This window comes from Adelges cooleyi, unplaced genomic scaffold (assembly GCF_023614345.1).
Source record: "Adelges cooleyi isolate 19-005CV unplaced genomic scaffold, UGA_ACOO_1.1 ACOO_flye_CR_arks_rails_tigmint_CR_PRNA_108, whole genome shotgun sequence".
Lineage (NCBI taxonomy): Eukaryota > Metazoa > Arthropoda > Insecta > Hemiptera > Adelgidae > Adelges > Adelges cooleyi.
The window spans coordinates 4,619,389-4,634,878 of NW_026095761.1; the positions used below are offsets into that span (position 1 = coordinate 4,619,389).

Genomic DNA, 15,490 nt, shown 5'->3' on the forward strand with positions numbered 1-15,490 from the left:
ATTAGTTTTACGGCCGACAAAACCGTTATGTAATCATTATACAATATTAATATGGTTTTAGCGAGGTTTACAATAATATAATCTGTGTTTTTATCAATATCGGAAAGGTCAAAGACTAGATAGTTTATTATTAGAACGTCTAATATTACTAATGTTGGTTGTCTAAAATATAAAAAGTTAGACGAAACCAAAAGGCTAGCTACGGTACAATAATTACCAAAAATATTATGTGTATTATTATAATTCATATAATATATTTTTCTTTAAAATTTTGTTGTCACGTCGAATTTAAAATATTATTATTATTGAGTATTTTTAATAATAGTTCGTGTTATACAATGAACATATGATTCCGGACGGGAGAAAATGAAATATTTTTTTTTATTATGAAAACAATAAATTGTCCAAAGCTAAAGACGTTGTGTACATAATCACAATGTAAATATTGTCGGCGTTGTTTACAATCAGTATTCAGTGTTGCCATAAAACAAAACCGAAAAATAGTAAACAATTGGCTAGACATTTTTTTTAGAAAACATTACATTGTATTTTACAGAAATTAAATACAAAAACTATATCAAGTTAAATTTAGTATTCTGTTTGAGTGAAAATTTTGATGCGATGACTAGTTTCAGATAAATATTTTCATTAGAAACAATTTACAAAACTATATCAATTGATACCGTGTCAAATTCTACCAGAATCCTTCGATAGTATTAGCTATTTGTTTTGTAATCCGTCTTCCTTGACGCTATAATATAATATATTACTTTAAATACGATATTAAATTTTACATGAAAGAATACAATTACTTGTAGCAACTGATTCGGTTCGGGAAATACACAGAACGTAAAATACTAAAATGTACAATAATCACGTCTTAGTACCTATATATTATGATGTCGCGAATTTTTACAATAATTATATTTTATTAGTATTTTAAAATGTTTACCCACGGTATAGATTAAATTTATTGAAATTAGTCTATTCCGTGGCAACACTGTAAGAATTTACCTCCACCGTATCACTCCACTGGCATTTTCTAAACAGCTACAGTCTACAGAGGCATGGGCACATTCCGTATTCAGCTTGGCGTCCCCTCACTTTGGTCGCTTCTTTTCGGCCCCCGCTTGTCATCTTCCGAGTGAATAATAGCTGCACCTGTCCGGCATTATTATTATCGGATTTTGGATGGATTCGTATTAAGGTAAGTCCTGTTGTTTTACGTTAATTATATTCTACTCGAAACACGGCCGTATACACCGGCGGGCTGTGCGTCATAGTGGACGTGTCTTTTGGGCCCGAACGATTTGTCGGAAATAATGTTTTTTTTTTATTCGCGTTAAGTGTGACGATTGCAATATTGTGATCGACACAAATCCGACGGACTGACTTAAAAAAAAAAAAAAGTACTGCTCGAGTATAATCTCACACATACACTCGTTTTCCAGTCAACTCGAGGGTTACTTGTCGTTGTAACTCGTTCGGTGGCCCCGACGCTAGTCAAGGGTCGTTGAGTTACGCGTGCCAGACTCGCTGCACCATCATACATAGACGAATCGATCAAACGGTTGTATACAGTCTATAATATTAAAACTATTTGTGAGTATTAAAAATAAACTACAATAAGTACGTAACCGTGCTCGTGTGTGTGTGATGAAAACTTTGATATCGTAGTTTTATCACCGTAAGTACCGTCAAATTATATGGATGAGATAATAGTTTAATTTTGTTTGTTGTTGCAAAATATCATTTAAAGAAGTCATTGAGGAAATTAATATTGTACTAAAAATCAAATCTTCTACAGTTTCACATAATGCTCGTTATGATTTTAACAAAAACAATACAGTTTAATACAAACATAAGCGACCGTTGTGTTGGATTTTAAAATGTGTCCGTTAAGTATTGTTTTAGAAGGATAGTTTTTTTTTTAAATTTCAGTTGACGAAATGTAGCGATAAATCATGGGTTTTATAATCTTTTTATACATAAATGTAATTGTTATGTATTGGAACTTAGCTAAAGTGTTTTTTAAAGTAAATTTCATCTATAAATTATACACCGCTATTGTATTTATATTGTTTCATTCGTCTCGAGGATACTACAGATTATATATGACTATAGAATTGACTAGTTTGACACAGACGATCTTAAGTTGAAATCATGGGCCTAGCGTCCAAAGCTTTCTTAGTCTTGAAACCCACACCCTTATCCCAAAAATCGTTTACTTTCCATATAAGTTATTATGATACAAAATTGTCTGTTTATTTATTGACTCTTCATTTGTTTTTGATTTATAATTAATTTTACTACTAAATAATTGAGTAATATGATTTCTTTCTATTTTTAGTAAAGTCATGTTTTATTGGTATTGTTTTATTCTGATTATTTTGTATTTCATAGGGGAAAAAAACAGAGACAATGAAAGAGCGTTACAGAAAACAACAATTTTTGAAAAATCTTGGATTGCGTACAAATAAAAACAGTAACTCGAGGTATGCTTTTAAAAGCGGTTAACGTTGATTTAAATAGAAATAATCAGTGTTTTTTTTTCTTTTGACTATGTTGCCTTAGCGGCTATGATGATCAAGACGAAACAACCCCGACTGTAAGATAGCAAAAAATAAAAAATAAATGACTTTAATGGTTTTAAAATAAATTTTACTTTTTAGATTAATGAAAGCGAATGCTTTTATTATTTTGATGACAATTTACAAGTAATATGCCGCGGATGTTTCAACAATTTTTCATCATGGTTAGAGTATCGAAAGCATTTCACTCCCAATTGCTGCTACACGACCAGAAGCGAATACAAAATGAATACATACAACGACGTGTACAAAATTTATAAATTAAAGAAAGCCAAATCCAAGAAAAGAATTAACAACCGTTTGAGCGTTGCTCACCTCATGGATTATGAAACGTTGAACACTCGTAAAACACGTAAAAGGTAAAATCGTTAATTAGATATTTTGGATTTGTGCAATAATAGTTGTCTAGGTAGTAGATTATATACCCATTGTCTAAGCATGTTGGCCGACAACATCTAATTTATTTTTTGGTTTAAAAATAAATTTTATAATAATTCCAAGACCAGTTCCTAATTCAGCAAAGGAAACTTTCCAAAAAATTGCAATTTAATTTTTTTATTTATACATTTTCAGGTGTTATGCGAATACCAGAGTTGTTTCGAACAAGATGGGGAAACCGGTGTTTGCGGACAGTCACACCACCGCCGAAGAAGAATTGATGAAGGAAAAATTTCTTGATAGTACGGTAGCCAACAATAATGGCAATTCGTCAAATCCTGTGAAAAGTGTGTCGGGTTATAAAACGGAAACAAGCTCTGACAACAACAACCTCAACAATCGCCACCTGTGCCATCGAGCACAAGACATTCCAAAAAGTACAAAAAATAATAGTGTTCCTAATTCGTTGAAAATCTGGTCGGCCGTACAACCTGTAAAAACGGAATCAAACGTTTTCGTAAAGGCGCAAACCACCGGGTCCACGTCGAAATCGGCACCATGCAACTCGAAAAATCGTCCCGCTCAAAGTAATAGTTTTCATCAGCGACACGTTTGTGTGGCTTGCGACAAAGAGTTCCTATCAAAAACTTCGCTTGCCACGCATCAAGTGCGACACGTCCAAGCCGATCGCAATTTATTTAGTATTTTTATGGCTGGCTTGCCCCATTTACAGCGGGCAGAGTCTTCTTGAACGGAGGCGGCAACGACGATGGCAACAATATTATTTCGGTATTCTATTATTACATGTATTGAATCTAGTCCTCCACATTGTGAAAGTATAATCTTATAACTTTTTCTTTTATGATTTAGATAATTTTTTAAAATAACTTGATTTTTAACTTAAAAAAAAAATTCCATTTAATGATATTTAAACATAATAATTTTAAGTAAAAATTCCAATGTAGAATCAACGATTGTTTTAAATGTCTTTATTGTATATATATTGTTCCTTAATTGTTTAAAGAAAATCACATTAGTTTTATTTCCATTGAACAAATTATAATTGACACAAGAGGAAATTCTCAGCAGTCTGTATAATTTTTTTCTATTTTATCTTGTTCCTCGATTATTAACAGTGTGTGTTAAACGATTGTATATTTTGTTTGTATTGTACGAGTCCTACATGTGTATACTTAAGATTCCGACAGATAATTTTTGTAAGACGTTTCTGCGGGAAAATTATTGTTTGACTATCAAACTATAAACAATCTTAATTTTGTTATTTGGTAATAACCAATTTTTCAATAAAAAAAAAAAAAATGTAAATATAATATTGAACCTATTATGGCGAAATTATGTGTTTTTAATTAATATGTTGCTTCAATGTCTTCACAAATATAATAATTAAGAGTTATTATTTTTTTAAGGAATTTAATTTTTTTTAACTTTTGAAGTAGATTATAATTGTTTGTGACTTTCTTTTTTTTATTACTTTTGTATAAAACCCAAATGGTTTTTTTTTGTTATTTTAATTATTTTATTTGAAACAATGTACTTTATAATATATTATATACATTTTTTTTTTTTGACAAACATGACATACCTACTTGTTTTTTTAAAAATATTAAATGTGTACATATTATTTTTTTTTTTTTACCATTAGTATTTTGGATAACAAAAAATACATTTATTTAATTTAATCAATTTTAATTATTAAAAAAAAAAATTACAATAAATTAAAATTAGTCTACCGACCAAAGTTCGTCCATATGATTCGACAGCGGTACGGCGTAGGAGACAGGTTTTTCGAACGTTAATGTAGCTTTTTGAATTTCACTTTTGTACTCTTCGGAAATCATCTGTAAAAATTGTATGAAAATATTTTTAGTTATCTTCGTCGACTTTTGTCAACTAAATAGCAATTGTATAAAAATAAAAATATATGTATATAATTTCATTTAATGGGTATTAAATAAATAAAATATGTTACGTTTCTTATTATGTTTTCCCCCATTAAAAAAACAAAAAGTAAATACACTAAACGGCAGCGTTAATGATTACTTTAGCTATTCATATAAAAATAGATAGTATCAATAATGGATCAGTCGTCGTGATTTCCGCCTAAAACCAAGCCTTGAATTGATTGAAAATTTTCCACTTATTTTTTATTCTACGACCATCTTAAATATTTCGAAATTGAGTGAGACATTTTTAAAGAAGTGGACACTCAAAACAAATGTTTTCATCATAGTTCAAAAGTGAGATAAATATAATAAGTGCTTTTTTTTGTTGAAAATTTGTATTTTCAAAAAAAGCAACTCTTGCTTAAAAGTATCACCTAACTTCACCTTATTTCAAAAAATTAGGGGCCTCATTTTAGTCTTAAGCGATCCAAAAAGTCTGAATCTGGTCATTAGAGTCCAGAATCTATGCAAAATCCCACTCTGTAGTATACATATCTTTTAATTTTTTAAAACAATTTCAATTATTTATTCAACTTAACAAACTTTATAGTGTAATAATATCTTCGAGTATAGATAAAACATTTCAATGTGTCAGGTGAAATTATTTTCAATTTGCCTGAGAACTGTTTTAAAATAAACCCATTAGCACATAGCGTTTACATATATTATATGGCAACAGCAAAATTTAAGTACACAATTTTTTTTTTTTGAATTCAAAAAATAATAAGAAACAAGCACTCAACACACTAATTAATAACAAAATAAAATCTGGCGTTAATGGGTTAATGATTTAGTAATTTCTGGATTTTATTTAAAAATTATAAATTTAAAGATAATTTATATTATAATATTTAAGATTTTAAAGATTTATGATATTAAGTTATTTCAAAATTTAAACAAAAAGAAGTTTAAATGAGTAATAGAAATTAAAATGTTTTCTTAATTTTTTGGTTACGATTCCATAACTTTCTATCTTAAGTGCGAGGCCCTGGACTTGCGACCTGCTTGCCCTCCTCCCCTTAACCCTATAGCTGGCACTGAAAATAAGTGTGTGTCTAATAAAGGGTTGTCAAAAAAGCATGCCGGGTGGTCTATCCGTGTACGTTTAAATAAGTTATATGGATTATAAATTTGTAAAATAACTAATGTTTTCAACGTCAAAGTTTGGCACATAATATCATAATTCAATCGAGATTCGAATAGATACAGATTGATCAATTTGTTTTTTCCACTTACACTTTCGTACGAGTCGTCCAAAAGCTCACTCATATCCCATTCGGTTTGTGGTAACTTTTTGAACAGAAATGTTACAGATTTTGACACTTTGGGTAAAACATGCTGTTTCAGGGACACCAATTCCCATAACGAGCTGCTTAATGCGTTCGATTTGGTTGGATCCTTTTCTTCAAATACATAAGGGTCTGATGAAACTAAATAAAAACAAACATATCAGCTGTGATATAATAATATGTACAAAAAACAAATTTACCTATAGAATTATCTTGAAACATGACCTTTAACGACGGATGTCTTATAAGTAAATTGCCGATAAACACGGCCATAATTTTTATATCAGTTGGCGGAGCAACCAACGAAAGTCTTGACATGCGTTTAACGAACGCAGCGACCAATAGCTCAGGCAAATGCCTAGAAATTTTTTTACAATACACTAATGTTTAGTATCTAACATAAATATAAATATTAAAAATCACTAAGTCTCGCGTCGAGATATTTTTTATACTAACGTAGATCGGAGAAAAATATCGGCTAAATAAAACAACCTCGTTTTATAACGATAATGAAATATGTCCGTGGTGAAGAAGTTGTAAAGTTTGCCGTAAATATTGGGACATTCCCTGTGAAAATATTACTTATACATAAATAGTACAGCAAAAATAATCCAAAGTTTGAAGATTACGCCTACGACACAATTTACATAATATGCATCGTTGCATGAAACGAAAAAAAATAAAATTCAAAGAACATAAAAATCAAATTACTTACAAGTTATAATCTTTCACCAAAATGAAAATACCTTGAAGTCCTAAAACAGCTACCGGTCCGGCTAAAATAATCATTACACACCTGGTTACAATGGTGTTCAGTAGAGAATGAATTGAAAAAAAAAACATTTTGAAATTGAACATATTTAAACTTACGAGTATCCATTGCCGACATGAGAAAATCCACAGTCAAAACGGGCGCACTCAAATTGACCAGCATTTTTTCTATTAAAATGGTTAACATTTCTCTTTTGATTTTAACGCTCGAAATCGTCAACGGTCTCATTTCGTCCCAAACCGTTGTCACCCATCGTTTGATGTCGTCAACGTTGTACCTAAAAATTGATCTTCCTAAAAGCAAATAATAATAACAACATTTTTACAACGTCTTCCCCTAAGCGATACTGTCATAGATAAGCTCCCTTGTTAAGGGGCAGTAAATGGCTTTAAAACCAGCTTTAGGGCTTTAGAAAATTAACATTTATTTTTCATCAACTTACTAGGATTTTGAAACAATAAATTTTGTTTTTTTTCCCGAGAGCCAGGAATCGGGACCAACCCCAATATATTTATAAACATGAAAACGTCGGTTTTGTCGGTGTCCAATTCTTTAACGATTGATGCAAAACATTCCCACGAATAATAACAAAAATCCAAATATTCCAGGTAATCCGACAGGATTTTCTGCAACTGCGACCATTGAACATTAGTGCAAGTCAACACACGCATATAAATTTCCTAGAAAAGTTTTACACAAAACATATATTATTGTTTTATTTACATATGACAAACATTCGGATATAAAATATTGAATACATCCATATTCATACTTTTAGTCGCTTCGATGGAAAATAGTATTTTTTTTTCACTATTTCTTCGGTCGGTGTTTTTACTTCTTTGTCGAATTGTTCGAATAACAGTTTTAATTCGGATACGGTCATTGTGTATTATATAATAAAATCAAATATAAATTGTTGAATTTCAATATAAACTAGAAGTGAAAATTAAAAAAAAATATATCACAATAGCCAATAATCAATATTATTTTTGTTATCAGAGTGTGAACCGTGAGGTTGTCTGGTGTTATGAAATAACAATTTAGATTTTAGACATAACCAACAAATTTGTCACGTGCCAATGTTTGTCTATGACCATAGATAATAATTAATACATGGATAATATGACGCTTCCATTTGAGGCCTGATAAGAAAATGAGGCTTTCGCGAAATTGAAGCTGTTTTTTTTATAAAATAAAATGATTCAATGATAAACTTACCACATTTTCGTTCGCCATTCTTTCCTTTAATTCTACTGTGGTCTCGTCCGCAACACATTGAATTACTAAGCAAAACATTAGAAAATATAAAAAAAGATAATATGTATTTTACATTCATTCTTTCTTTTTTATTATTTTCAAATGCTTATTTATATTGGAATGAAATAACACCTAAATGTTTTAAACGCTATAAATCATCTAGGTTTATAGTGAACTTTCCAATACTAACCTGCTAATTCAAAATATATTTTACCGTAAAATATGTTTTTTACAGTTTTAGGTGATTTTTTTTTATAAAATGCTTCTGTCGTAGTTTTGTATATTATATATATATTATAAATCATTAACAAAATCTTAATATATAATGAAATATGGCAAATTTGCAATTTTTACGACAAATAAACTTAACAATTAAATACAGGTGTAATTTAAAATAGACATGTAACCATATGTGTTATTAAGTACACATGTATTTTTAAGCACACGTGTACAAATATGTGTAATACGATTACACAGACACTATATTTTGTTACCACCCACAGCTTTATGTCGAAGTGTTTATTTAAAATTGTATACTAAATCACTTTCGGTTATAATAATTATACCACTAGATTTTGATAAATATTTTTTTCCTTGTTTTATTTGTCTTGACCCATATTATGCATTATTAGTCCCCAAACCGATTTCTTCGTGTATCTAGTATATAGACCAGAAACCAGGTGTACTTTAATATACGGCCAATAATAAATCGATTTACCCTTTCTCCTTGAAAATTGAGAAAAACGCTCCAAAAACGTACTAACCCCGTCTACTATCGTAAAATACACCGTCTGGTATCATTTAATCTGTATTATTTTTTTCATAGGATATTTCGTATAATATTATATAATTATATTTATTATTTATAATAATTATAATACAATAAACGCGTCATGATATAAGTAGTTCCAGAAAGTAGTGGTCTTAATTTTTTTTTTTTTAATTTGATAATAAAATATTGATTCCCGAATAGGGGACCCTGCTTGATTAAATAGATTTTTGCAAAAAAATGCTCGTGCTTACAGTCTACACACAGTAATTAAAACACAATATAATCGTTAAACGTTTTCTTTTAAAAATATATAATTTGGCATTGAAAACGCTAATTTTTAATATATGTTAATAATTTTTATTTTGTTTACAAAACGACTTAAGTATTAAAGAAAAGCCGCCAACTAAAGCTGTCGGGAACAAACAGATATTACGATAAATTATTATCATTATTATTCACAGGTTAGTCTTAGAAAATTCACTAACTTCATAAAGCCAGCCATTGTACAGCGTTTAACATATTTTATGTTTAAGTTGATTCCAAATTTGAATACGTGTTTTTATATATTAAAAAATAAACAATGGATGCAAAATACATATGCATATTATTCGTGTGTTTTTTAATGCATTATTTAGTAATTATTCAAAGTGTTGCAGACGAGACACCAGGAGAACGCATGGAAAGAATCCAGAATGAGCTTGCGGTAGTATATCTTTTATTTAGTTTATTATTTTTTAATATTTAAATAATTATTATTTATTACTTTCTTTCTTTATAAATTAAAATTTTTAATTTTAAATCTAGTTTTTTTTTTTAACAAAAAATAGTAAATATTAATTTGACATGACTGTTCATATACAAAATTATACGAACGACGTTTTGTGGTTTATGTTTTTTTTTTCGTGTAAGTGAACAAAAGTATATTATCCCAGAAGATTTAAGGCGAATATTTTCAATGTATTTAACAAATCTTTTTGATAACTAAAGCGCTTAAATTGACATACCCATATTATAACAAAATAATATCTTTAAATGGCACGTTTTTTAACTTTTCAGGCTATACGAGAAACTTACGAACTAACATTAGCTCATTTCAATCTTAGATTTGGAAGTAAACTTACCAAGGAACAAGTAGTGTTTGTTTTAAGGAACTGTAATAGAAAAACTATACTCGAGTATTTCCGTGAAAAAAATTATGCGCCAAACAACCGAAGTAATACTAATTGAGTTACATTCAACATAATTTAATGGTTTTCTTAAGTTTCGACCGAAGTTATGGGGCAGTTGGTTTTAGGTTTACTCACTCGCATTGACTAAAATCTCTTAACATTATAAGTTGTAATGTTAAGACATTTTTATATGTTTTCTTAAAACACTGTACTAGTATTAGTTTTAGTTAAAATGTCTCAAAAATAGACCGATTAATAATGGACTTGAGGGAGCTTATAGTATAACGCTTTTGACCAAAGTATAGTGGATAGTGTTTTTATTTTTCAGAACACCATGAACAGGCAACAGTTAATATGTATTATTAATTTTATGTTTCAGACAATATCAATGCAGATCTACTCGGAGACATTGTGAGAAAAATTTGCGAAAAGAATGGGACGCAAGTATTAGACTTTTTGGGAACAATAAATAAATCAATGCGTGTTGTTGTAATTGGCTGTTATTAGCTTATTTAATAGTATATAACCTTATTTTAATATAGTAAAATGTATTTGTAATACTAACGCAGTGCTATTCTGTTCAATCATCCATTAATTTGTGTATACAATTTTCAAATAAAATGTAATAGGAGATCTAAATTATTCTACTGTTTGTGTAATTATATAATACAAGCTGTCCCGACCCGGCGTTGTCCGGGATTTAGTTTGCCAGGGCTGAGTAAAATAATTGCTAATAAGATAAAATAAAAGTCAGTACTCCAGGCTGGACCTACATATGTACATTACATTATATCGATTATGTCCCCCTCTTACTCAAGGGTCCCAGTCCCGGTCCCATTCCCAGATCCAGTTCCTATGTTTACTAGCGTCTCCAGAATCGGCCTGTTCCTTTAAACATCACCTACCATTCGCTCGAGTACCGTGGTTACCATGGTTACAAACCAAGTGTTTATTTTGGGTTAGGAACGAAAAATATTTTGTATTTAAAGTACAAAATTCGTGTTTGAGGACATCCTTAGGGGTGGAATTTTCCAAATGTACTATACCAAAAGAAACCTTCGCGGGAGTGTACTCAACAACATCCCAAAGTTTCATAATAAGCAGATGAAATTAATCGAAATACAACCATAATAATTATTTAGTAAGAAAATGTACCACACACGTTTCTTAAGTACCGTTTCGTGGTTTAAAAAGGGCCATGGAACTTATTTCAAAAAGGTTTACTACAATTTTTTTTATAAAAATAGCATGTATTGGTTTAATATTTTCTTTTCTCTGTACTTATAACATAAGCAATTTTAACATAAAATGGCAGTAATACGTTTTAAAGAATAGATATGGCAATGACACGTTCACTTTAAATGATTCTTCTTACTTAACACGTGTTGAACTGATATAATTAAAAGGATATAAATTAAAATGTAATATGACCGACCGCATTGTAACCGAAAAGGATAAAACCAATAAAAAAAACATTTCCATGAAAGCTATGGATGGTATATAGCTAAACATATCAATCATACTGTAGACAATAAATGGTGTTTTTAACTTAATAATTTTTCCTCAACAAAAAAGTGTCACTACAGAATAATAAAATAAATAGTAACTCATGTCTTCTATTAACTCAGTAGGTTCTGTATAAACTATTAAATATTTTGACTGTTAGAAAAATGTATAATATGTCGAATATCGGCTTAATAGAGTGGTTTTTAAGGGCTAAAAATGTGTGATGATTGAATTAAAAATAGCCAAAACCGTTATTATATTATTATTTTTTCAGACTCTTGTTGAAAGTTGATTCACTCTATACCAATTTGGAAAGTCAAAGTGTAATTTCCTCCTTTATTTTTGATTTTCCTTAATAAAAAAAAAGTTTGACTACAGATTTTTGAGAACAATTTTAGCATCACTCTAGATCTACTCTATAATCTAATTTTTTAACTTCTATTCCGTTTATTACGCTAACGTTTCCAACTCATTGTAATGGCCATCTTCGGAGCGACAGTCACCGTTCCGCTGTCGTGATTGCACTGTCTGGCTCGCTTGTTGCCTACCGTTAGCCAAAACCAAACAGACCAAAAATTCACCAACAGTAAAATAATTTGCATTTATATTGTGTTTTGTTATTAATTTGTTTAATATACAAACTGATGATTAATAAGAATAGTATTGCGCTAGCAAAACAAGTAAACTGTACTACATTTAAATAAGCTTTTATTCTGTTAAATATGCTAATAATCGCCCAATATATAACGCATTGAAATATTAACTCTTTCCAAAAAGTCTAATACTTTCGTCCCATTTATTTCGCAAATTTTTCTCACAATGGCACCGAATTGATCTTGATTTATTCTACCTAAAACAAAAAAAATATGTATGATATTTATAAATACTTGGAGTATAAATAGCAGTTGCATAGTTGACCAAAATAATTTAAAAAAAAGAGACGAATACAACAACAATACTACTAGCTTTATTTTCCTCAGTTAAGTAACTTTAAAAAGTCAAATTATAATCTACAAAATGTATTTAATAAAGCCTACAACCAAGGTTTACTAAATTTAAAATTACTGTTGTTTTTTTTATTCGTTTCATTTTAGAAACAATATCTTAAATCGTTACACGCGTCTACTAGATATGGAACTGAAATTAATATAATATTAAATTAGCCTTCAACTGGCACCATAACAAAGAAAACTTTAGATACAAATTAAGTATTTAATTTAAAAACTGTAACGGAATTGAAAGTTGATTCCCCTCATGAACAATTGTTTCAAGAAAAGCGCATGGCATTTTCTTGAAACTTAAGATATTATTTTAAGAAACGGTGTTTCTATATTCAATATTTTAACAAGAGTGATTTTTATAATATTACTTTTAGCATTTATTACTTTTTGCATTTTTTGTACCACAATGGTGTAAAATTTTTTCAACAAAGATTTATCACATAATAGGAAAAAAAATTAAAATATATGTTTTATTTTTTATAAATGGGAGAGAGGAAACCACCTAAAACTATTATTATATGACAAATGTTGTATATTTCAATTTTACTTCGGTTATTGGCAGGAATATTATTCTCTTTGAGGTATTGTTTGATGTTTTTTTCATTACACTCTCCCAAAACATACAACACATGAACCAAAGTAAGTTTACTTCCAATATCAGCACGGAAATGAGCTAATGTTAGCATGTATAATTGTCGTACAGCCTGTAAAGTTATAAAGAGTATCTTTAAAAACAGTTTTGGTTAGTATTAATATCTTGAGAATTGCGTGATTTTAAACGCTATGTTTGTCAACAAGGTTTAGTAGAATAAATTGAACTTGTTGGTCATAAATCTTCTGAGATTATAGTACACATTTTTGTCCACCCTATACGAATCACTTGTATTATTTATACAACAAATATATAGACACAAAAGAAAGCCGTTTTTATAATCATGGGAAGTTATATCAAAATATTATTTATATTTTTAATTAACAAAATACACCAATCAATAATTTATTTGTATACTTGCAGAAATATTTCTCAACCATTACCAACTGACCTAAATGAATTTACCATTAATTTAAAAATCGTACTACCATAAATTATTGAAATGCATAAATATTGGGATAATATTCAAACATAAAAAATGTAGTACAGAATGATAAAAAAACATACTATCTGGCTTTTAGATATAAAAATAAGAAAAATGTAATAATTATTTAATTTATTAAAAAAAAAACAAATTCAAAGTTGTTAATCTTACTTTATTTTCGTTCGCGATTCTTTCCTTTATTTCTGCTATGGTCTCGTCCGCAATACATTGAATTACTAAGTAAAACATTAGAAAATATAAAAAAGATAATATGTATTTTGCATTCATTGTTTCTTCTTTATTATATTCGAATGATTTTCTATATTGGAATGAAATAGCACTTAAATGTTTTAAACGCCATACAACTGCTAGTTTTATAGTGAACTTTTCAATATTAACCTGCTAATAAATAATATATATTACCCAAAAAAAATGTTTTTTAAAGTATTAGGTGCTTTTTTTTATATAATGCTTCTGTCGTAGTTTTGTAAACCTAATATAAACCATTAAAAATATCTTATAATGAAATATGGCGAATATCCAATTTTTATGGCAAACAAACTTAACAATTTATTAAGTACAGGTGTAATTAAAAATAGACGTGTAACCACATACGTTATTAGAAGCACACGTGTACAAATATGTTGTGTAATACAATTACACAGACACTATTTGTTACCACCCACAGCTTTATGTCGATGTGTATGACATGTGTGTAAATATTTTTTTCCTTGTTTTGTTTGTCTGGACCATATTGTGCATTATTAGTCCCCGAATCGATTTGTTCGTGTATCTAATACGGCCAATAATAAATCGATTTACCCTTCATCATTGTAAATTGAGAAAAACGCTCCGAAAATGTACTAACGATCCAACGAAATTCCAGTTCAAATTCTCAAAATCATTAATCCTGTCTTCGAAACATAGCTTCTGGATCCGTTGCTCTCCCACTCTTCTTATACTTTTTAACTTTAAAATTCCTTGTCGGCGTAGACAATTCAAACCTCAATTCTTTATACCTCTTTCTTATAGTAACTCTTCTCTACTACCAACCATCTACAAAATGAACCCATCAACTGTATGACGGAACTAGCCGACGAGGACCTTCTCAAGGAGTACATTAAATGCTTATTGTAATTAAGTCTTTTTAATACTAATTCTACTAAACAAGTTGTCAAATGTTTTAGTTATTACATGGGTGAAAGCCCGTCACGTTATAATAGATAAATAATTAAGACAAATAAGAATACCTCTGTCGTCATTTTGTATGCATAATATAATCATTAAGAAAATCTAACTACAGTAAAATACGGCCGTGTCTTATGACAAATCATTTTAACAATTAAACGTCTCCTAAAATTGTAAAAAACGTATTTTACCATAGAAAATTCACTATAAAACCGCTGAGCAGCCTTTAAAACATTTAAGTTCTATTTAATCTAATTTGAAAAAGCACTTGAAAATATTAAAGAAGAAAGTATGAATGTAAAATACATGTTTTTTATGTTTTCTAATGTATTACTTAATAATTAATCGTATTGCGGCTGAGATCATAAATAAAACAGCTGAAAGAATCGCTATAGAAAATTTAGTAAGATTATCATTGAATTAATTTTTAGTTAATAAAATTATTATTTTCATTTTTGGGTTTTTTATAACTAAAACCAGGTGGAATGTTTTCTAGTAATTGCGTACTAAACTTTTCAAGTTTCTAA

The 15,490-nt window shown here is 29.1% G+C and overlaps 2 protein-coding genes and 2 long non-coding RNA genes across 5 annotated transcripts; 2 read left to right on the plus strand and 2 right to left on the minus strand.

Moving 5' to 3' along the window:
• The first annotated feature begins 1,070 nt into the window (after positions 1-1,070).
• LOC126842947 (uncharacterized) lies at positions 1,071-4,283 on the plus strand. Of its 2 annotated transcripts, XM_050580194.1 has the most exons (6): positions 1,071-1,207; positions 1,452-1,602; positions 2,404-2,495; positions 2,575-2,608; positions 2,673-2,950; positions 3,165-4,283. In XM_050580194.1, the coding sequence occupies exons 3-6, from the start codon at positions 2,422-2,424 to the stop codon at positions 3,718-3,720; spliced, it is 942 nt and encodes a 313-aa protein (XP_050436151.1). In that variant the 5' UTR covers positions 1,071-1,207; positions 1,452-1,602; positions 2,404-2,421; the 3' UTR covers positions 3,721-4,283. The 2 variants fall into 2 exon arrangements, with proteins under 2 accessions (XP_050436151.1, XP_050436160.1); XM_050580203.1 differs by lacking the exon at positions 1,452-1,602.
• Positions 4,284-4,641: 358 nt separating this feature from the next.
• Positions 4,642-8,002, minus strand: LOC126838156 (nucleolar complex protein 4 homolog). The gene is made up of 8 exons (XM_050572324.1): positions 7,767-8,002; positions 7,437-7,674; positions 7,093-7,287; positions 6,938-6,998; positions 6,679-6,789; positions 6,423-6,580; positions 6,170-6,363; positions 4,642-4,828 (listed from the first exon to the last, which is right to left on the minus strand). Exons 1-8 carry the CDS (start codon positions 7,875-7,877, stop codon positions 4,712-4,714), a joined length of 1,185 nt encoding a protein of 394 aa, XP_050428281.1. The 5' UTR covers positions 7,878-8,002; the 3' UTR covers positions 4,642-4,711.
• A 1,519-nt stretch (positions 8,003-9,521) lies between these two features.
• LOC126838170 (uncharacterized) lies at positions 9,522-10,825 on the plus strand. The gene is made up of 3 exons (XR_007685672.1): positions 9,522-9,726; positions 10,080-10,236; positions 10,572-10,825. It is a non-coding gene; the product is annotated as an uncharacterized LOC126838170 (long non-coding RNA).
• A 1,564-nt stretch (positions 10,826-12,389) lies between these two features.
• LOC126838164 (uncharacterized) lies at positions 12,390-14,139 on the minus strand. The gene is made up of 3 exons (XR_007685671.1): positions 13,947-14,139; positions 13,247-13,403; positions 12,390-12,548 (listed from the first exon to the last, which is right to left on the minus strand). It is a non-coding gene; the product is annotated as an uncharacterized LOC126838164 (long non-coding RNA).
• Between the last annotated feature and the right edge of the window lie 1,351 nt (positions 14,140-15,490).

Coding starts and splice junctions, on each gene's coding strand:
- LOC126838156 (XM_050572324.1), bottom strand. CDS start 7,877: ATGACCGTATCCGAATTAAAACTGTTATTCGAACAATTCGACAAAGAA. Junction 7,288..7,436: donor TTTATTGTTTCAAAATCCTA/GTAAGTTGATGA, acceptor ATTTGCTTTTAG/GAAGATCAATTTTTAGGTAC. Junction 6,581..6,678: donor GATATTTTTCTCCGATCTAC/GTTAGTATAAAA, acceptor AAAAATTTCTAG/GCATTTGCCTGAGCTATTGG.
- LOC126842947 (XM_050580194.1), top strand. CDS start 2,422: ATGAAAGAGCGTTACAGAAAACAACAATTTTTGAAAAATCTTGGATTG. Junction 2,496..2,574: donor AATAAAAACAGTAACTCGAG/GTATGCTTTTAA, acceptor ATGTTGCCTTAG/CGGCTATGATGATCAAGACG. Junction 2,609..2,672: donor AAGACGAAACAACCCCGACT/GTAAGATAGCAA, acceptor TTTACTTTTTAG/ATTAATGAAAGCGAATGCTT.